This window comes from Somniosus microcephalus, chromosome 3, assembly GCF_052327205.1.
Source record: "Somniosus microcephalus isolate GS21.2 chromosome 3, FLI_Smic_1.0, whole genome shotgun sequence".
In the NCBI taxonomy this organism is placed as follows: Eukaryota; Metazoa; Chordata; class Chondrichthyes; order Squaliformes; family Somniosidae; genus Somniosus; species Somniosus microcephalus.
Window position 1 is genome coordinate 345,093,848 of NC_140989.1, and position 21,520 is coordinate 345,115,367.

The 21,520-nt window shown below is 45.4% G+C and overlaps 1 protein-coding gene across 2 annotated transcripts in view; it reads left to right on the top strand.

The window, feature by feature from the left end:
* alg14 (ALG14 UDP-N-acetylglucosaminyltransferase subunit) overlaps positions 1 to 21,520 on the top strand; it is a 77,376-nt gene that overhangs the window by 27,449 nt on the left and 28,407 nt on the right. The window contains exon 3 of one of the 2 annotated variants that reach the window (XM_085983278.1): positions 1,734 to 1,856. The exons of the other annotated variant lie outside the window; for it this stretch is intronic. Coding sequence (XP_085839404.1) covers positions 1,734 to 1,856 — 123 coding nt within the window. The remainder of the gene's footprint in view (positions 1 to 1,733; positions 1,857 to 21,520) is intronic. 2 annotated transcript variants of the gene reach the window in all.

Consider the following 21,520-nt stretch of genomic DNA (forward strand, 5'->3'; position numbering starts at 1 on the left):
CTGCACACGTAGTTGTCAGGGACACAGGAAGTGTCCCTGAGTTCCCACATTTCGCAGGAGGAGCAGATCACAGGGCCGGGCTGTCCTGCCATGACTTACCCTTTAATTCATTGAGTTTAAATTAAATCAATCAATCCCACTAATTACACTACAGTTAAATAGTTTACCAACAGTCCCCGCTACACCAGAGAGACCTTAGAAACTATAAAACAGAGTTAAAGTTTAAAAAAGAGAGAAATACTCACCAACGAATCACTTACCTGCTTCCTGCTGACGTCACACTTGGATTACTTTATACCTCTCTCCCGGAACCTGGATTGGTATGCCTCTGGTGCTCCCTCGCCGGTCCGCTGCCTCTCCGGTCTCGGGGCTCTGGGCCTCGCTGCCTCGGGCTGCTCTTTACGTACCTCTGCCACCTCTGGTGCTCCCTCGCAGGTCCACTGCTTCTCCGGTCTCGGGGCTCTGGGCCTCGCTGCCTCGGGCTGCTCTTTAAGTAGCCCCGCTGCCTCTGGTGCTCCCTCGCAAGTCCACTGCCTCTCCAAGTGTGACGTCAGCAGGAAGCAGGTAAGTGATTGGTTGGTGAGTATTTCTCTCTTTTTTTAGCTTTGGTTCGTCTTGAGGTTGTGAAAAACACTAAATGAATGCAAGCATGACAGATTAGAGTTCAGAAGACCTGACCTATGGGCGGCACGGTGGCATAGTGGTTAGCACTGTTGCCTCACAGCGCCAGAGACCCGGGTTCGAATCCGGCCTCGGGCGACTGTCTGTGTGGAGTTTGCACATTCTCCCCGTGTTTGCGTGGGTTTTCTCCGGGTGCTCCGGTTTCCTCCCACAGTCCAAAGATGTGCGGGTTAGGTTGATTGGCTATGATAAATTGACCCTTAGTGTTAGGGGGATTAAATACATAGGGTTACAGGGATAGGGTGGGGTATGTGTTGGTGTAGGGGTTACGGGGATCGGGTGGGATATGTGTCGGTGCAGGCTCGATGGGCCGAAATGGCCTCTATCTGCACTGTTGTGATTCTGTGATCAGATTATCCATACCTGATTTAGGGGTTAAAACCACTCGACAGGAGCAGTAATACTGTCCTTCCTGGTGTGTTGTGTGTGGCTCAAAAATCATCTGGCGACTTGGTGGATCTTTTGTGATTTTTACTTGTATGAAGCTGGAGTTAAGGATCCTGGAAAAGTTGGGGGGGGGGGGGGGCTCTCGGAAGGGGATAGCTAACGGTCTGGACGAGAGAAGAGGAGGTGGTTTTGGTATTTATGGTGGGGCGTTTCGGACTGTTTGGGTTAAAATGTGCCAGAAGGTGCTGCATTCTGGTCCAGTTAGGATTCAGTGCAAACCAGTGCAATTATTGAGTAATTGAATTGAAGGTAACTATATTTAGCATTGGTAGAGTGAGTGTTTCACACACTTACTGTTATAAATCTCATCATCATGAAGAAACTACTCATGAAATAACGCTGGACTGCCAGCTGGTGGCGCCGTCCAAGGAGTATAAATACTCGGGCGTGGGCCCAGCTTGCCAGGGACATTTTGTAAGACAGGAACTAGTGAAGTACAACTAAACCTCCATGTTCTGAAACAAGTTGATTAAAGCCTTGCTTTATACTCAAACCAAGTGCGTAGTGAGTTTTATTATGTCAGTTACTATGGTTTAACAGTACTTGCTACTTCTGGTGCCAGAAATCTTCATCAGCATGACTTCCTTGTACCACTTGTTTTACAGTATACCATTCACCGGATTCCTCGTAGTCGTGAGGTTTGTCAGTCCTGGACTTCTTCAGTGGTATCTACAATATATTCACTGCTGTATTCCATCCCACTGGTATTCCAGCTGAAACCTGATGTGGTACGTATAACCAAACCAACACAGGGATCTATTTAAGCCTTCACGACCTATAGCTGATACACTGACTACATAGAGTTACTAATTTATTTGTTGCTATTTTCACGTTTTTCTTTCCTGAAAAACTTAACATCAAACGTTTTAGTTGAAACATCTTGTAGAGTTGGGCAGTTGCACTGTAAGTTGCCAAATTGAACATTTGTGACGACAGTGAGTGGCTCTGGTATTTTGCTGATTTCAGCTTAAACCACAATCAGCATTAGGCCTCACCCCTTTTTGTTTTACATGGATAACACCCAGATTTAGTGTTTTTGGATTCCATCTCTGTAAAAGATGTTGCATGTCACACATGGGTTACGTGCGTGAAACAGCTGCTTAATTGTGCAGACACTTCAGCTCGAAAGGAGGCCTTGCAGCCAATCGTGCCTGTGTCAATACAGCCTGCTTTCCCTATTGGAGCTTTCCACTTGAATCCAATGTTCCTGCTCGTTTGTTCCCAGTCCCCTTTTAACATTTTTTCGTTGAATGTTTATGTACTCTGAAATGTTGTGAGTGGATCTGCTTCAGTCGCCAGTTGCGATGATGCATTCCATATCCCAGTGATCCTTTATCAGAACGCATAAAGCCCTTATATTAAAATATCGCAGTTAGCTTTAAAAGGGTACAAAATGTTGTCGGGACTTTTGACCTGCCGGTTTGGTTGTATGAGTTTTACACCAGCAGGATGTGCTGTATACACTCGTATCTGTGGTAGTTCCGGCCAGCATCATCCAATGGGAATACGATCTTCCAGTATTTCTGTTTTCATGCACCCCGATTCAATTCATTGACCAAATAGATATTAACAATGACAGTCGTAACATTTTAGTCCATAAACCTTGTGAATTACAATATACTGATGTTATTTTCTCTTGGTTCCGTACCGGCCTTGCGGCATGCGAGTCCCAGCCTTAGTCGAAGTCCGTCTCGGTTGGAAGAGCAAGGCTCTGCTCCTCTTGACGTTCCGTGTGGAGGGCAGGAGAGAGAGAGAGAGAGAGAGAGAGAGAGCTATCCAAACTGCTCTCTGATATACCCCTCCAATACACAGACCGCTGTCTGTGGTTTTAATGGACACATGGCCTCAGGGAAATGGTTTCCAAGTTTCCTCCCAGGTTTGAATGGTTTTCAATCTCATTTCGATCTTCCAGCCGATTAACTTAACGAGCTCATCTTGACCAGAACAATGAGTCGTCGGCCTTGTTAATCAAGACTTGGGAGTGGGCCTCTCGCGCCATTGTTCCCAAGGACAGTTTGTTACCATATGAATGCAACCTGGTTACGTGAGTCACCTCCAGCTTGAGTGGCTTTTCACTGCTTCCCCCCCCCCCCACCAAACAGCCTGTCCAGTTTTTAAGAAAGGTATATGTTCAAAATCCATGGAGTCTGCGCCGACTGCTACAGAGTGACTTTGTCTGGTCTCCTGGTTCAAATGATGATGATCAACTCTACTATGGTTTATGCTGTCTTGAGCCACTTGATGGGATCACTGCCTTGGAGCCATTCCTAAGCTAACCATTATTCTCCATTTGACCTGTCACTATCTCTCCTGAGGGGATTTAAAAAATAATAATGATTTTAGAATATTTGATAACTGTTCCACTGGATTACCCTTCGTCTAATCTAGCCCACTCATCGCTGTTCCCGTTTCCATGCTATGGTGAGTGCCAGCGATGGTAAGCCTACCATTTTTGTCTTTGTAATATTCACTGCCAAGGAAATGGGGGTCGGACTGCAGCTGGGCAGGAGCACTTAACTACAGTCCCCTTAGCCCATCCAGGTCTCCCTCACCACCACTTCTCTCGACCCCTCCACTGTCACTAAATTGTCAGACTGCTTGTTCGACATCCAGTACTGGATGAGCAGAAATTTCCTCCAACTAAATATTGGGAAGACCGAGCCATTGTCTTCGGTCCCCGCCATAAACTCTGTTCCCTAGCCACCAACTCCATCCCTCTCCCTGGCAACTGTCTGAGGCTGAACCACACTGTTCGCAACCTTGGTGTTATATTTGACCCCGAAATCAGCTTCCGATCACGTATCCGCGCCATTACCAGGACTGCCTATTTCCAACTCTGGAACATTGCCTGGCTCTGCCCTGCCTCAACTCATCTGCTGCTGAAACCCTCATCCATGCCTTTGTTACCTCTAGACTTCACTATTCCAACGCACTCCTGGCCAGCCTCCCACGTTCTACCCTCCGTAAACTTGAGGTCATTTAAAGCTCTGCTGCCCGTGTCCTAACTCGCACCAAGTCCCGTTCACCCATCACTCCTGTGCTCGCTGACCTACATTGACTCCCAATTAAGCAATACCTCGATTTTAAAATTCTCATCCTTGTTTTCAAATCCCTCCATGGCCTCGCCCCTCCCCAGCTCTGTAATCTCTTCCAGCCCCACAACCCTCAGATCTCTGCACTCCTCCAATTCTGGCCTCTTGAGCATCCCCGATTTTAATCGCTCTACCATTGGTGGCCGTGCCTTCAGATGTCAAGGCCCTAAGCTCTGGAATTCCCTGCCTAAAACTTTCTACCTCTCTTTCCTTGTTTAAGACACTCCTTAAAACCTACCTCTTTGACCAAGCTGCCCTAATATCTCTTATGTGTCTCGGTGTCAAATTTTGTTTGATGATTGCTCCCGTGAAGCGCCATGGGACGTTTTACTGCATTAAAGGCACGATATAAATACAAGTTGTTGTTATTGAAAATTGTGCCCTTGCAGCATAATGGAAATGCGACTCAGATTTTGAATTCTTGCCCTTCCCCCCTCCACCAACACCACCCCCCCCCCGCCCCGCCCCGCCATAAACATAAAATTGTGACAACTTAAAAATTGATTTGGTGATCGTGCTTCTACCATGACCCCTTAATGCCTGAGGTATACCATTTCGTTACCTTAAGTGGTGCATGAGTGCTAGATTACCACAAGAGAAGCAATCTTGCTGCTTTGCATATTGGAGCCTAATGTAAACCTCCTGCTTCACTGCACAGTTTAAATCAGCAAAGGGAAATGTGTTTTTACTCAGCATTAGTGACTGCACAGAAACTCCACCCTGTTTACTGAATGTTGGAGCTCCTTCTGTGAACTAGCTGCAAGTTGAGGTCTGACAGAAGCAGGAATTTAAACTCGTGTAGTTTGCTCTAGAAACACTAGGGATAATTTTCACCTTCACTGTCTGTGCGGTAATCTGGCGGAGTGTATTGCCCACCCATTGTGGAACCTGCATGGATTTCTGAAGGGTAGGTCATGTCAGTTAAACTTTTTGAGGAGGTTACTCACGTGGACAGGGGAGTGTCTATTGATGTTGTCTATCTGGACATCCAGAAGGCAATTAATAAGATTCTGCACAAGCGATTATTAGCAAAAAAAATAAAAGCGAGCGCAATTGGAGGTAACCTTGTGACATAGGTTGGTAATTAGTTGGGAGGTAGGAGGCAGAGAGTATGGAGGGACAAAGGGAACATTCTCTGATCGGCAGGATGTGACGAGTGGTGTTCCTCAGGGATCTGTACTGGGGCTTTAGCTTTTCATTTAACAATATGTATATCAATGACTTGGATGTAGGAGTAGAGAGTTGTGTATCGAAGTTTGTAGATGACACTTAAATTAAGAGGCACAGTAAGTTGCGTAGATGGGAGCAGGAAGTTACAAAGGGATATGGGCAGATTAAGTGAGTGGGCAAAACCGTGGTAGGTGGAGTTCAATGTGGGGATCCGAGAAAGATAAATCAGAGTATTTTCTTAATGATAAAGCTAGGAACTGTGGAGGAGTAGAGGGATTTGGATGATCATGTACACAAATCACTAAAACCTAATGCAGAGGTACAAAAAGTAATTGAAAAGGCTAATGAGATATTGGCCTTTATCTTAAGGGGATTGGAACACTAAGGGGAGGAAGTTATGATTCTGTTGTACCGAGCTTTGGTCAGACCCCATCTAGAGTACTGCATTCAATTTTGGGCATCACATCTCAGGAAAGATATACTGACCTCGGAGGGGGTACATCGCAGATTCACCAGAATAATACCAGGGTTTAAAGGATTAAATTATGAGGACATAAACTTGGCTTGTATTCCCTTTTAAAAGGCTGAGGGGTGAACTAATTGAGGTGTTTAAAATGAAAAAGGGATTCAATAGGGTAGAGAGAGAGAAACTATTTCCTCTGGTGAAGAATCCAAAACAAGGGGGTATAATCTTAAAATTTTAGAGCCAGGCTGTTCAGCAGTGAGATCCAGAAACACTTTTTCACACAAAGGGTAGTGGAAATCTGGAACGCTCTCTCCCCCAAAAAGCTGTGGATGCTGGGACAATTGAAATGTTCTCAAGACTGAGATTGATGGACTTCGGTTAGGGAAGGGTATCGAGGGACTATGGATCATCGAGGGTGAATGGAGTTGAGGTACGGACCAGCCATGATCAAATTGAATGGCAGAACAGGCTCCAAGGGCCGAATGGCCTACTCCTGTTCCTATGCCCGATTGGATTTCAAGGGGATGAAACTCGGCCAGGTTTCTACAACAGGCGGGCGATCTGCCCCGCCAGATTACCGCTCAGGCGACACGAGCAAGTGCTGAAGGATCAGCTTCGATTGTTTCATGCTTTGACCTGGTTTCCCACCAATCTACGTGGGTAAGAATTGCACAATGTATTCTCGTTCTTCCACTTTGAGTGCGCACAACATGTTTTTATGGAAGATTTTGCAAGTTGTAATGGGAGTTAAACTGAATCTGTACATTCCTGATTCCTGTGCATGAGTGAGGATGGCGCACTGAACATTGGGAAACTAGTGTTTATATTTTTGCAGTGAATATTAGTTGTGTGCAATCCTCGGCCATGTGAACAAAAAAATGCTCATTGTGGTACTGCCAGTTGGGATTTAAAAAAAAAAGTTGTCCACCACAAAAGAAAGAGAGAAAGACTTACATTTATATAGCGCCTTTCATGACCACCGGACGTCTCAAAGTGCTTTACAGCCAATGAAGTACTTTTGGAGTGTAGTCACTGTTGTAATGTGAGAAATGCAGCAGCCAATTTGCGCACAGCAAGCTCCCACAAACAGCAATGTGAAAATAACCAGATAAACCGTTTCTGATATGTTGATTGAGGGATAAATATTGGCCAGGACACCGGGGATAACTCCCCTGCTCTTCAAAATAGTGCCGTGGGATTTTTTACGTCCACCTGAGAGAACAGACGGGGCCTCGGTTTAACATCTCATCTGAAAGACCTCCGACAGTACCACACTCCCTCAGCGCTGCACTGGAGTGTCAGCCTAGAATTTTTTAATGTGCTCAAGTCCCTGGAGTGGGACTTGAACCCACAACCTTCTGACTTCGAGGCGAGTGTGCTACCCACTGAGCCATGGCTGACACTGACAAAGAGTAAAGCACCTCCAGATGACCCTTCAATCTGTCGCTAAATATTTTGGCAGCTGATTCAACAAAAGCAGAGAAGCTCTTGGAGGTAGACGTTGTCTGTGTGAATGGGGCAAAATAGTAATTATGCGAAGGGCAGTGTCAGCCAGTCAGGCAGAAAGCATAGCCATCTCGTGAAAAATGAAAGCCAGAAAAGTCACCGACTTGTGAACGAAGGTCAGCCAGAGACGGAGAGTTGTTGATTTTGATGAATTGATGACCCCAGCGGTAAGTCAGTTGCTGCTGCAGGAGAAAGTAAAATGATGTGTTTCAAAATGAGAGGGAAAATAAGCAAGGCCACTGAGGGTTACTAGTGAGCAAAGCTCAGATAATAGACAATAACATGAGAGATGAGAAGAATGCAAAAAGGCTATTTGTTCCATTGAAGCTCATCCCTTCTATCGTTCCCATTATAGCACCCAGCAGTGTTTTGAATTTCCATAATTTTTTTGGCTCTTCTGCCCTACCCGACAGATTGTTCTCCGTGTTTAGTTCTCTTCAAACAAAAAAGTTCTTCCCAGTATCTATTTTAAAAACTACTTCTAATCAATTTAATTTGGAGTTGGGGAGGCAACTGAAGAGAACAAAATAAAGAGTGCGACAAAATACAAAGGGGAAATACCTAAAGAAAATCAGGAGAAACGAAACTGGGGAATGAGAAAGAATGACCTTGCATTGATATAGCGCTCTTCTATTGAAGTATGGTCACTGATAGTTTGTAGGCAAACACGGCAGTCAATTTGCACATAGGAAGTTCCCGCAAACAGCAGTGAGATAAATGTCCAGTTCATTTATTTTGGTGACGTTGGTTGAGGGATGATTGTTGGCCAGAACACCGGGAGAACTCCCTGCCGTGGAATCTTTGGCAGACGGGGTCTCGGTTTAATGTTCCACCCAAAAGGTGGCACCTCCAACAATACCACACTCCCTCTGTTGTTTCAGCCCAGATTGGGTACTCGAGTGCTGTAATCAACCTTCTGACTCGAGGTGACAGCGAGTTAAGCTGAAGAGGATATGTACCGAACAAAAGATGTAAAAGCAGTTTGGAAGAGAAACTCATATGTAAGCTATGCTCCTGTGTATTTTGGTCGCACTCTCTCCGTCGCTCTCTGCCATCTGCCTTCCACTTGTTCTGCCCAATGTTTCTCATTCTCTGCACTTCTGTTTTTGAATTTAATCTCCTCTTTTGAAGACCTGTCCTTTGTTACCGACTCTCCCTTGTTTTAACTTCCTTCCAATGACATTTTCATAATCATAATCATAATCAACTTTATTGTCATTGTTAGTGCACAGGTGCAGTACAACGAAATGTAGGCTTGCGGCTCCCGAGAGTGTACATTTAGATTAAGACATTTAAACATTCAACATTCATTTGGCTTGTAATACATTAACATAAACATAATAAAGTGCATTGGCAGATGTGCAGGCTTTAGAGTTTATTTGTGGAGTTCAGTAGGATGACAGCCCTGGGAAAGAAGCTGTTCCTAAATCTGGTCATACGGGTGCTGTTTGCCATTTTATTTTGGCAGTTCAGGATCCCATGGCACTATTTGAAGAAGGGCCAGGGATTTCTCCCAATTGACCTCCCCAGCATTCCTACCAATATTCCCTGTAGGCTGTGCAGCGCTCCAGGGAACCCACGCAGCCGGCTTTTCAATACAAAACCACGTGTGCGCGGTATTTTGAATGGCCCGCACAGCATACATATTTATATACATTGGCCTAGAAATTCGGGCGTGCCTGCGCCTGAATGGTGAGGCCCGAAGCTTACCCAATATTGGGCCTCACGCCTCATTGCCATCAAGCCGGCGAGCTGTGGACAGTAACAGGCAACTCGCTGGCGAAGCGGGATTGAAGATCGGGCTGCTGCAACACTAGGGTTGCGGGGGGTGGGGGGGGTTGGTGCCATCTGATTGGGAGGTAGTGGCAGCTGGCAGCCACCCATGTGGTTTGAATGTGGGGCCGGGAGAAACACTCCTGCTTCCCCACCCCCCCCCCCCCCCCCCCCCCGGCTCCACATTCAGCTAAGCATATTTTAAGCAGTCACCTTGTTGGGTGCGGCCTGCAGCAGTTCTTTGAAGGACCGCATGTTGGGTCACGTAGACCTGGTTTTCCTGGGTGCCGCTGGCGTGTGCGAAGGGCCTAGAAGTCTCTTTCGGTTGTGAGCACTGCACGCTGATTATTTTGGCCTTTACCAATATGGTGGGTGGCGCACTTCCTTGTAATGAGCGTGTGCTTTCTGCCCGCCATATTGGAGGCTTAGAAGGCCTTTTAGCGCCTGAAAAATGAGTGCTGAGTGGCCAAATTTCTAAGCCATTTCATTTTCTTGTCCTCAGACAGTATATTTGGTACGAAAATTGTGCTGCGGTATGCAGGAATAAATATGTGGTGCAGTATAAGTTTTTAGTGTCATTTATACTCCCGCTTACAGTCTTGTCACAAATTGCAGACAGAGGAAACCTTACCTAAATATAGTTTAGGCAGGATTTGGAAGCATGTCAGGATATTTATTATGTCAGAGGTGCTGCATAAATGTAAGTTGTTAACATTACACGTATTAATAATGTGATCCTGGTGTTTGCAGTCTTTTAAGTATCCACTTGAGAATCATGTTACCTTTAAAGATATATGGAACTTGATATTCATTGTGAAATATTGCTCAGGAAAATACCCCATGAGTGCTGAGTTAGTCATTGCTTTCCCACGAGTGCTTATGCAAACAAGGACCACCCATGTAACTATGGTCAGTTTAGATTGGTTTTTGCCAATCTCCTCTCTCATCCCCTGAAGGTTTTGACTCTTTTTACTGAGGATTGGTTCCTTGGGCTTTACCCAGTGGGTGTTATTTGTGAGAGCCTTGACAGCGAGTCTTGCAAGTTATTTGACCATAGGGAGGCATTGTAGCCAAACCCGACCCTCTTCTCACTCAACATCCACGCACAGATTGAAGTAATTTTTGAAAGGGTGATGCTGTCATGAATTTTTCCTTCTCTTTGAGGAAGGCAGCTTATGACCTCTTGATATTTTGCGAGTTCATAGTCACATTTGCGTTCAGGCTTCTGTGACATTCTTGCATTTAGACAAAACCTCCTTCTAAACAGGAGGACCCATGGAACTTTTCAATAATGTGTGTGTTCAATTAGCTCTATGTTTTACAGTGCTGTAACAAAACCTTACAGTGTATTTGTGAACATTGAGGAAACGCATTTAGCCATTTTATTTGAGAAGATCTTGCACCGATGCATCATGTCCAACACAGTGGTGAATCAAAGTAAAAGTTGGACGTTTTGGTAGATCCATGCAATAACTTAGCACTTCCTCCTTGTGCTGATATTTTGAATCCTGTAACTTTCATTAATCAGTTTCATAATAAAGACTTTACTTTACCTACATTGACTCCCGGTTAAGCAGCGCCTCGATTTCAAAACTCTCATCCTTGTTTTCAAATCCCTCCATGGCCTCGCCCCTTCCTATCTCTGTAATCTCCTCCAGCCCCACAACTCCCCGAGATATCTGCGCTCCTCTAATTCTGCCCTCTTGAGCATCCCTGATTATAATCGCTCAACCATTGGTGGCCGTGCCTCCTGTTGCCTAGGCCCTAAGCTCTGGAATTCCCTGCCTAAACCTCTCCGCCTCTCCTTCCTCCTTTAAGACGCTCCTTAAAACCTACCTGTTTGACCAAGCTTTTGGTCACTTGCCCTAATTTGCCCTTATGTGGCTCGGTGTCATTTTTTTGTCTTAAAATACTCCTGTGCAGCGTCTTGGGATGTTTTACTACGTTAAAGGCGCTACATAAATACATGTTGCTGTTGTTGTAGCATGAAACCAACTTTTACATTACCTGACAAAATGTAAATGTTGGTGAATGTGGGTAAAGACCCTGCCCATTGTAGCACGAAGCCGTACAAACCAGAGTCTGATCCCTGGAGTTTGCTTTAAAAAAAAATTCCCCCAGGTCAGCAATAGTTAGTTGCCACATTTACCTCAGCACTCCATGGGTTAGGGAAAGGAAAAATTGGTGCCTCTTGGTTGCTGTTTCTTAATCCCTGCTGAAAAGTGCGGGTGTCTAGACATAGGCAGGATTGGACTTGGGGGCTCCCACAGATGTCTAACCTGCTGAAACTCGGCTGTCGAGGCTCACAAACGATGAATGGGCCGATTATGTCAAGGTGCCGGATGGCTGACAGTTCCTGTGGAGATTTACTCCAGCAAGACTCGGATCCTTCAAAAGATGCAGGGAGAAAATGACAAGAAAATGATCGTCACAAGACACAATCTGAGGGTTCATATAGATTGTAGGACATGGACGTGCAATTTCTATATTGTGTGATATAATCTGACACACTTTGTTGTGTTACTGCTTCATATTTTTAACACTCCTGTTGTCCTCGAACTGTAACAATAAAAAAAATTGTAATTTATAGACTGGTCATTGTAACAGTTGGTTGAAAAACTTTTTTTTTTAAATGAGTTTCATAATATTGAACATTCTGATGTGAGTGTGGGTTAATTTGTAGCCTCACCACACCCTGCTCACCTGTGAGTTATGAGCCAGTCTTGTTCATCAATATGAAATCCGCACTAAGCACAGGTCCCTGGAAAGACCCTTGGAATTCAGATCTTGGCAAAATTTCAGCTTATTTTGTTTCCTAAATTGTTTTTTTCCTGGTGGTTCTTCAGTAACTGTGTCACACATTTGCACCCAGAATTTCCCATTGGCGGGAATCACTGGTTTATGGTGACTGAATAATCGGGATCTGTTTTTATTGCGTGCGATTCCAGGATTATTTTTCTTAAATCGGTATTTTTGGAAATTGCATTGCGCCTTTCCATCTCTGTATTTGTTAGAGAGACAGGCCAGGGAAGGAGGGGAAATTAAGGCTTTTATTCGCCAAGCTGCCAGATCAGGAACCTAGATGATAAGTGAGGCTGTGAACTCAGTGTGTGGTGAATCACAGCTATGGACTCGCGTCCTCTGCAGAGGGAGTGCTTTACTTTGACTTCCTTATCGGTAAGAGAGCTGTAAACCAGGTGTGCTGTATATGCTTTCATGCCAAAGGATTGATCATCATAGAGAGATACTGCATATTAAAATAACCAAACCTGTTCAGGATAACTGTACAAATCTTAACTATCTACTATTGTATGTCTTGCCACTGTACTTGCCAATATATTTGAGAATGATTAAACTACAACAGTGACCTCACCTAAAAAGTACTTCATTGGCTGTGAAGTGCTTTGGGATGTCCTGAGGTTGTGAAAGGCGCTATATAAATGCAAGTTCTTTCTTTGCCAGGTCACAACTTTTAAGACTGTCCTTGAAGCACCTGGACCATCCTGCCTTTCATTGTTTGCCTCGCGTTTCCCCTACCGATTGCTGGTACAGACGGCACGCTTGCAATAATTCTTGGATTACTCTGGTCTTGGGAGATCAATTCATGTTTAATGTTTCTCTTGCCAATTTCCTCCCCCCCTCTCCTGATGGTGTTGGGGTATGGTTCTATTGGTGCTGGCCATCCTCCAGTACCCCGCCAAACTATTTCCCACTTGTGAGCCTTAACAGTGAGTATCGGCAGGCCATTCAACCACATGAAGGGAAAACATTGCAGCCGACACCCATACACCTGCACTTTCAACAGGGGTTGTGCTGAACGGACCAGGAGCGGGAACACTGGCTGACTTTTCCCTTGCGTAACCCAGGGAAGCTGAGGCCAATTGTGCTGTTGCTGTCACTCCCTCCCCAGTTAATTACAGGATAAATCCAATGAGCCATTGGGGAGCCCCTCAATCCTACTTTTGAAACTTGGTTATGCGTCATACAGAATAAAAGCCGCTGTCGATTAATCTCCCTGCCCACAGCTTAATTCAGCTTGATTTACTGCATGATTGCTATTCTTGGAATCATCAATTGTAATATCACTCCATAACTCCATGTAGCTAGTTAGAGTTTGCTATGGAGACGATATTATCATAAAGAAAAACTTGCATTTATATAGCACCTATCACAACCTCAGGATGTCCCAAAATGCTTTACAGCTAATTAATTATTTTTTGGAGTGCAGTCACTGTTGTACTGTAGGAAACGCGGCAGCCAATTTGCGCACAGCAAGGTCCCACAAACAGCATTGAGGTAAATGATTAGTTAATCTGTTTTTTTTTAGTGATGTTGGTTGAGGGATAAATATCGGTCAGGACACCGGGGAGAACTCCCCTGCTCTTTTTCGAAATAGTGCCATGGGATCTTTTACATCCACCTGAGAGGGCAAACGGGGCCTCGGTTTAACGTCTGATCCGAAATACGGCACCTCTGAGGCATCAGTCGGGTTTGGGACTGTGTGGAGGAAAATTGTTCATTTGCCCACAGATTAGGCCACTTGCAGAGAGATTGTTGTCTGCAGCTCTTTCAAACGATTGTGATCTGTACGAGTTGCTTTTCACTACAGTATGGCAGCGGATGAATATCCGTGGCCTGTGAGAAGGATGTTGCTACACTCTGTGGCCCTGACAACGAATTAAAGCCGCGGGGCTTGTGACTGGTCCCCAGTGATTCCGACCATTTTTCCAGAACAGAAGTGCTGTGTTCACAGGCTGCATTCACAGACCTCTTGGCCAGCTGCCAGTCTCAAGTCTGAAAGCTTTAGCGAAATGGGATTTGGTTTTCTCCTCTCAGTGGGAGGATGATGGGCTGAGTCAAGAGACTGAGCTCGGAATTCTCTTTTTCCACTCTGCAGCCATTTATATTTTGTTGAGACCTAATCCGAGGAGCGAAATGTCAATTCCCAGCAAATACAGAGCTTCACCTGTGTACTGTAAATCGGGGGGGTGGGGGCAGTGCACAGAATCTTATGTGCCATTTACGACTGCCAGTACTTTTATTGAGAGAAATTTGTGGCAAACATGGTAATTCTGAACTTGCGATAAATTTAAGTGGGCACTTGCAGTCAAATTTGACTGACGGCGTCCTGATTTACAGTAGTTCCGTCATTAAAGAATTCCTCTGAACAAACTGTACCAGCGTGTGAGGGGCGCGCTCAGTTCTGTTGCGTGAGATCACTGACTGCAGTTTACATGGTCTCATTAGCTGTGAAATTATCAGTTCGGTTGTTAACCCATTGGTACTGTACATGGCATTATTCTTTGTCAGTGTTCTTGGAAGGGGATCCAGAAAGAGACGGAAACAGCTTTTCATCTGTAAATGTGCTTTTATTATTATTTTCTCTCATGAGAAAGCAACCTCCACACACACTTTGGTTGCTGCTCTCCAGAGGCCTGATTGTCTGATCCGAGGCCTGAGGGACTGGCTCCGAGTGATTAGAATTCTCCAACAGGAGCCTTAACTCAATGGCAGGTTTGTATTTTCTTGCGTCTACAATCCACTGGTTTCCTGTGGGTGAGATTGTTTATAGTTAAGACGTGGAGCCAATGGCAGGAGAACTACACGTCTGCAGTCGGCTGCATTCCTGTGGAGCAGAAGCACCTTAAGAGTATTGTAACTCGCTGGGGATACAGACAATGAATTTATAACACAACAAACCAAAGAATCTGCAGTGTTGTTACAGTGTAAAAGGACACCGCTGCCTTTGGTGATCAGCCTGTTGGAGTCTCCAAATGAAGATTTATTGGACTGGGAAACTGCTGTTTCAGGTTTCTTTATACTTTGTTTGCTTTTGCTCTCTCTTTCTCTCTTTTTCTCTCTCTCTGAGCATAATAAATCTTCTCAAAAATTGATTTCCCACCTCCCTTGCTGTCACTTTTTCTTCCCTGTTGACCTTCAGTTTGCCCCTTTTTCTTTTCCCTTCCAATCTCCTTTCCTTTATTCTTAATTTCTCCCATGCTTGTGTCAGCTCTCTAACTTCATGGCCTTGTTTTACTTTTTATTTCCTTTAAAAGGTTCGACATAAGCCCAATGGAAGTGCCGGTTTCCTGCATGCACTGCGCATGCGCGAGAAACCAGCACTTCCGTTCCCCTGAAAGAAGGGGTTCAGAAGTCGAACGCGTGCGCAGGAGAGGCTGCGCGTGCGCATCGAACTTATGTCTTCCTGTCAAACTTATGAATGAAGCATTCCCTGCTACCATTGGCTCTCCATGGCTCACGTGATCCCAGGGGACGCATCGAACTAACTGCGGCCCTGGGATACGCAAGCACTGTGCGCTGGCAGTTGGAGGAGGCCCGGGATCGGAATCCCATGTGGGCCCACAGCTCAACAGCCGGCGCGGTAGGCAAGTGCAGGTCGGAGGCTTACACCCGCGGGAAGCCTCCGACCCGAATTTCTGGGCCATTATATTCTGGGGTTTTTTTTCTCTTTATTTCCTCTCGTACATCGCTCTTTTCAATTGCAATACAGGAAACTTTCTGGTATCCGGCACTGACAGGACCGAGCTGGTGCCGTCCCATCAAAACTGCCGTAGAAACCAGCGCCAATGTTATAACATACGGAGCTTCTGAGCTCCGTTTGAAGCAACAAACCCTGTTGCTTAGCAACAGCTTCAAAACAGTCGGCGCAGCTTGCAAGCATCTCTGTAGCTAAGCAACCGCTTCAGCTAGACGCTTGCAGAGCCTGACTGGAGAAAAAAAGCGACGAAAAGTAAAAAAACTTATCTGCACCGACTCCTGAATTTTGCCGGTGGATAGAGCTTTCCGGACATTTAACCTCTGGTTAAACGAAAGTTTCCTGTATTTTTCTCGCCTTACTCTTGTTCCTAACCGCTTTTGTTTTCATGACTACCTTCAAGTACATTTACCAAAAAAAAACATATGCGTGTAAGTGAAAGGGTTTTCTTTCTCTCCTGCTCGCAGATCTTTCTTGTGATCGCTGAATTATTAGGGCCAATGCATATTTCCTTAGTTTGTTCCCCGTACCATTCCATGCTGCTGAGAGAGATGTATCAGTTGATTCTCATACCAACACTCCAGTGCAGAACCGAGGGCGTGCAGCACTGTCGGAGATGCTGTCTTTCGGATGAGATGTCTGCCCTCTCAAGTGGACGTAAAAGATCCCATGGCACTATTTCAAAGCAGAGCAGGAGACTTCTCCCCGGTGTCCTGACCAACATTTATCTATCAAGTAACATCACTAAGACAGATTATCTGGTCATTATCACACTGCTGTTCGTGGGGCCCTGCTGTGAAAATTGGTCGCCGTGTTTCCTACAGTGCAACAGTGACTACACTTCAAAAAGAACTTAATTGGCTGTAAAGAACTTCGATGTCCAGAGGTTGTGAAATGTGCTATATAAATGCATGTCAGCATCAACTAAGCATAGGGCAGTACAGCAGTTAAGAGAGGTGTTGCAAGTAAGGATAGCTTCCTGAGGGAACTTATCGGTTACCTTAAGGTATTATGTGTAACTTAAACTACCCAGTTTGTTTGCCAGCTACTTAGCCAAATGAAAATGTTTTTCGACACCCGAAATTAGCAATTGGCAGTCCGCAATATTCAAGCAGCCAGAGCAACCTATAACTGTGTTAATGTCTTTGGAACTGTACAGAATATGAAGGTGAGCATCTTCATGTCCTTGTTGATTAAGCAGACAGTAAAAACTGTGGAATCAGGAGTTTCCCAATCCTATGCAACCCTTTCCCGTGACAACACTGAAGATTTTAATTAGTTACTTTTGGTAACATCACCCACCCCTGCCTGTACCTCAGCCTTTTCTGCTGTTGATACCCTCATCGATGCCTTTGATGCCTCCAAACTCCGACTATTTCAGTGCTTTCAGTGTCTAGCCTCCCATCCTCTACCTTCCATAAACCGCACCTGATCCAAAATCTTAGCTGCCCACATATGTCCACTCCACACCAGATCCTGCTCATCCATCAGCCCTGTCCTTACTGACCTGCATTGGCTCCTCGTACCCCAATGCCTCAAATTTAAAATGATCATCCTTGTATTTAAATCCTTCCATGGCCTCACTCCTCTCTGTCTCTAACGTTCTCTAACACTACAGCTGCCCGCACCCCCCACCCCCCCAACTCTATATTTCTCTGACTCAGCCTCTTGTTCATCCCCCTCCCATTGCTCCCTCATTGGTGACTCTGGCTTCAGCTACATTGGCCCCACACTTTGGGACTCCCTCTCTCTAAAATCTCTGTCTCTCCACTTCCCTCTTCTCCTTTAAGATTCTCTTTAATACCCAACTCTGAACAAGCTATTGGTCACTCGTCCTAATATCTCCTTGACATGCATTTTCTTCTTATGCTTCTATGACCCATTTAGTGGGGGGGGGGGAGGAGGTTTCTATGTTAAAAGTACTAAATAAATGCATGTTTTTATTGATTGTGCTGCCTTTTAGGATAACAGCACATGCAGGCCCTTCCACCAGCCCCCTCCAAGACCTGCCTGCACATGTGACTAAAAGACAGTAGGGCATTTGGCAGCACAATGCTGTGGCTTGCAACAGGTCCATCTCGTGACTTAGCTGCCATAAAACAAGGGTCACCTCAATCCTCGGAGGCTCCAACAGCAAGCGAGCAGCCAGCCACACTCTTGCCATTGAGATAGCGCAAGAGAAGCACAGTTTAGCATTCAAAAGCACGTTCTTCACACACTGATAGCAAGGGGAAGCGCACTGGTTGGAAGAACTAGGCAGGCACCCAACATAGTTTCTAATTGAACTTGTGTTTGCATGCAGACATTGGCCTGCATTTTGCAGTAATAATAACGGTGAGATTAACAGCGCTCACTGTTATTAAGGAGTAAATCGGACAGCAACTTCCCGAGTCCGCACATGTGCAGTTAAACACGGAAATCCGGACGTTTCTGTCCAATTTGCCCTGCTCCTCCACAAGCTGCGCTATAACGGAACCTCGCTGATTAGACTCAGCATTGAAATCCATGTAAGTTGCTGTACTTACCCACTAGTTACCCATTAAATAAACCGACACTCCAGTGCAGTGCTGAGGGAGTGCGGCACTGTCGCAGGTGCCATCTTTCGGATGAGACGTTAAACCGAGGGCCCCATCTGTTCTCTCAGGTGGACGTAAAAGATCCCATGGCACTATTTCGAAGAAGAGTAGGGGAGTTATCCCTGGTGTCCTGGCCAATATTTATCCTTCAACCAACATAACAAAAACATATTATCTGGTCATTATCACATTGCTGTTTGTGGGAGCTTGCTCTGCGCAATTTGGCTGCCGTGTTTCTCACATTGCAACAGTGACTCCACTTCAAAGAGTACTTCATTGGCTGTAAAGTGCTTTGAGACGTCCGGTAGTCGTGAAAGGTGCTATATAAATGCAAGTTGACGTAAGAAAACTACTAGGCACTTGGTCTAAGCGTTAAAGCTTCAATCAACTGTTTTACAACATGGAGGTCTAATTGTGTCCTTCACTAGTTCCTGTTAAGAATGTCCTGCGCAAGCTGGGCCCATGCCTGAGTATTTATACTCTCCCTGGACAGCGCCACCCGTAGGCCACTGAGTATTATTTCATAAGTCTTTCATGAATGACTGATTCATGTCACAAGTCTTTCTTTTAAACAAACCAGAAAAAGTTGGGGATGGTGCATTCAGGTGAAAGTGAATTTTTTAACTGCGTGGTAAGTCATAATTACTGCCAATCAACGTCTGGCATTGAAAATTTCAATTTTATAAGTGTGGCGTCTCATTCTTCAGAAGTTAGTGTTGGAGTTTTTTTTTAATTAAAATAATTTTTTTTAGCTTTTTTTCTTTCTGTCTCTTATCTCTCTCTTAATCCCATCTTTCTTTCCCTCACTTTATTTCACTTTCTGTACATGATTTTGCATTGAATTAAATATTCTGACTTGCACTTCCTGGTGTAGACTGTGTGTCTCAGTGAGGATTCTTCAATCTGATTGGTTGAAGAACCACACTGTATCATAGAAACATAGAAAAATAGGAGCAGGAGTAGGCCATTCGGCCCTTCGAGCCTGCTCCGCCATTCAACATGATCATGGCTGATCCTCTATCGCAAAACCATATTCCTGCTCTCTCCCCAAACCCCTTGATGCCTTTTGTGTCTAGAAATCTATCTATCTCCTTCTTAAATATATTCAGTGACTTGGCCTCCACAGCCTCCTGTGGTAGAGAATTGCACTGGTTCACCACCCTCTGAGTGAAGAAATTTCTCCTCATCTCTGTCTTAAATGTCCTACCCCGTATCCTGAGACTGTGACCCCTCGTTCTCGACCCCCCCCAGCCAGGGGAAACATCCTCCCTGCATCCAGTCTGTCTAGCCCTGACAGAATTTTATACGTTTCAATCAGATCCCCTCTCATTCTTCTAAACTCTAGTGAATACAGGCCTAGTCGACCCAATCTCTCCTCATATGACAGTCCTGTCATCCCAGGAATCAGTCTGGTGAACCTTCGCTGCACTCCCTCTATGGTAAGTATATCCTTTCTTAGGTAAGGAGACCAAAACTGCACACAGTACTCCAGGTGTGGTCTCACCAAGGCCCTGTATAACTGTAGTAAGACATCCTTGCTCCTGTACTCAAATCCTCTTGCAATGAAGGCCAACATACCATTTCCCTTCCTAACTGCTTGCTGCACCTGCATGTTTGCTTTCAGTGACTGGTGTAGAAGAACACCCAGGTCCCTTTGTACATCAACATTTCCCAACCTATCACCATTTAAATAATACTCTGCCTTTCCATTTTTCCTACCGAAGTGGATAACTTCACATTTATCCACGTTATACCGCACCTGCCATGTATTTGCCCACTTACTCAACTTGTCTAAATCACCTTGAAGCCTCTTTGCATCCTCCTCACAACTCACAATCCCACCTAGTTTCGTGTTGTCAGCAAACTTGGAAATATTATATTTGATTCCCTCATCCAAATCATTGATATATATTGTGAATAGCTGGGGCCCAAGCACTGATCCCAGCGGTACCCCACGAGTCACCGCCTGCCACCCCGAAAAAGATCCATTTATTCCTACTCTCTGTTTCCTGTCTGTTAACCAATTTTCAATCCATGCCAGTATATTATCCCCAATCCCATGTGTTTTAATTTTGCACACTAACCTCTTATGTGGGACTTTATCAAAGGCCTTCTGAAAATCCAAATACACCACATCCACCGGTTCTCCCTTGTCTATTCTACCAGTTACATCCTCAAAGAAACTCCAGTAGGTTTGTCAAACATGGTTTCCCTTTCATAAATCCATGTTGACTTTGTCTAATCCCATTGATATTTTCCAAGTGTCCTGTTATCACATCCTTTATAATAGACTCTAGCATTTCCCCTACTTACTGATGTTAGGCTATGTATAGTTCCCTGTTTTCTCTCTCCCTCCTTTTTTAAATAGTGGGGTTACATTTGCCACCCTCCAATCTGCAGGAACTGTTCCAAAATTCTATAGATTATGGAAGATGACAACCAATGCATCCACTATTTCCATGGCTACCTCTTTTAGTACTCTGGGATGCAGATTATCAGGCCCTGTGGATTTATCGGCTTTCAGTCCCATTAATTTCTCCAGCACTATTTTTTTACTAATACTAATTTCCTTTAATTCCTCCTTCTCATTAGACCCTTGGTTCCCTAGCATTTCTGGGAAGTTATTTGTATCCTCTTCCGTGAAGACAGAACCAAAGGCCCCGATTTTCTGGCCGCCGTTGGGCGGCTTTTCACGCGGCCGGGGGCCAAAAATCGGCGAAAAAGCAGGTCGGGACCCCCCCCCCCGCCTGATTCCCCGCCCCATCCGACTTTCGGACCGCCGTTTCCCCGCACCCCGCTTCAGTCCCGGCCGCCGCTGGCGGGACTGGTCGTCGGCACACTAATTACCAATAATTACCTCGTTGAGGTAGATTTTCCGGGGCCGTTGCGACTTTGGGGCTTTCCCCACATGAAACCCGCCTGCGGGGCACCTCGCTGCTGAGAGCTGGTGTGAAGCTTGCCGGCTTGCTAGCTGTCGGCTGCAGGTCAATGGAGAAGCTGCGATTTAAAGGGACAGCACTTGTATGTTGAAGGACCTTGTTGCTGAAGGCTTGGGGCTACTTCTTCAAGGCTTAGGCACAGCTGTGGAAGGTTGGAGCCTCACACACTGCTCCAGTGCGATCTCCTGGGAAGCCCCTCTCGCCACCCTCACTCAGCGCTTCCTCAGCGGAGGCATCTACGAGAAGCATGGGACGCCTTTTTTTTCCTTTCCTTCTTGCCATTAGAGGATCTCCAGCAGCAGAGGCGGCAGCAGCAGAACCAGGAACAGCATGATGAGCACCAGGCTGCTGCTCACTCACCTGAAGCTGCACAG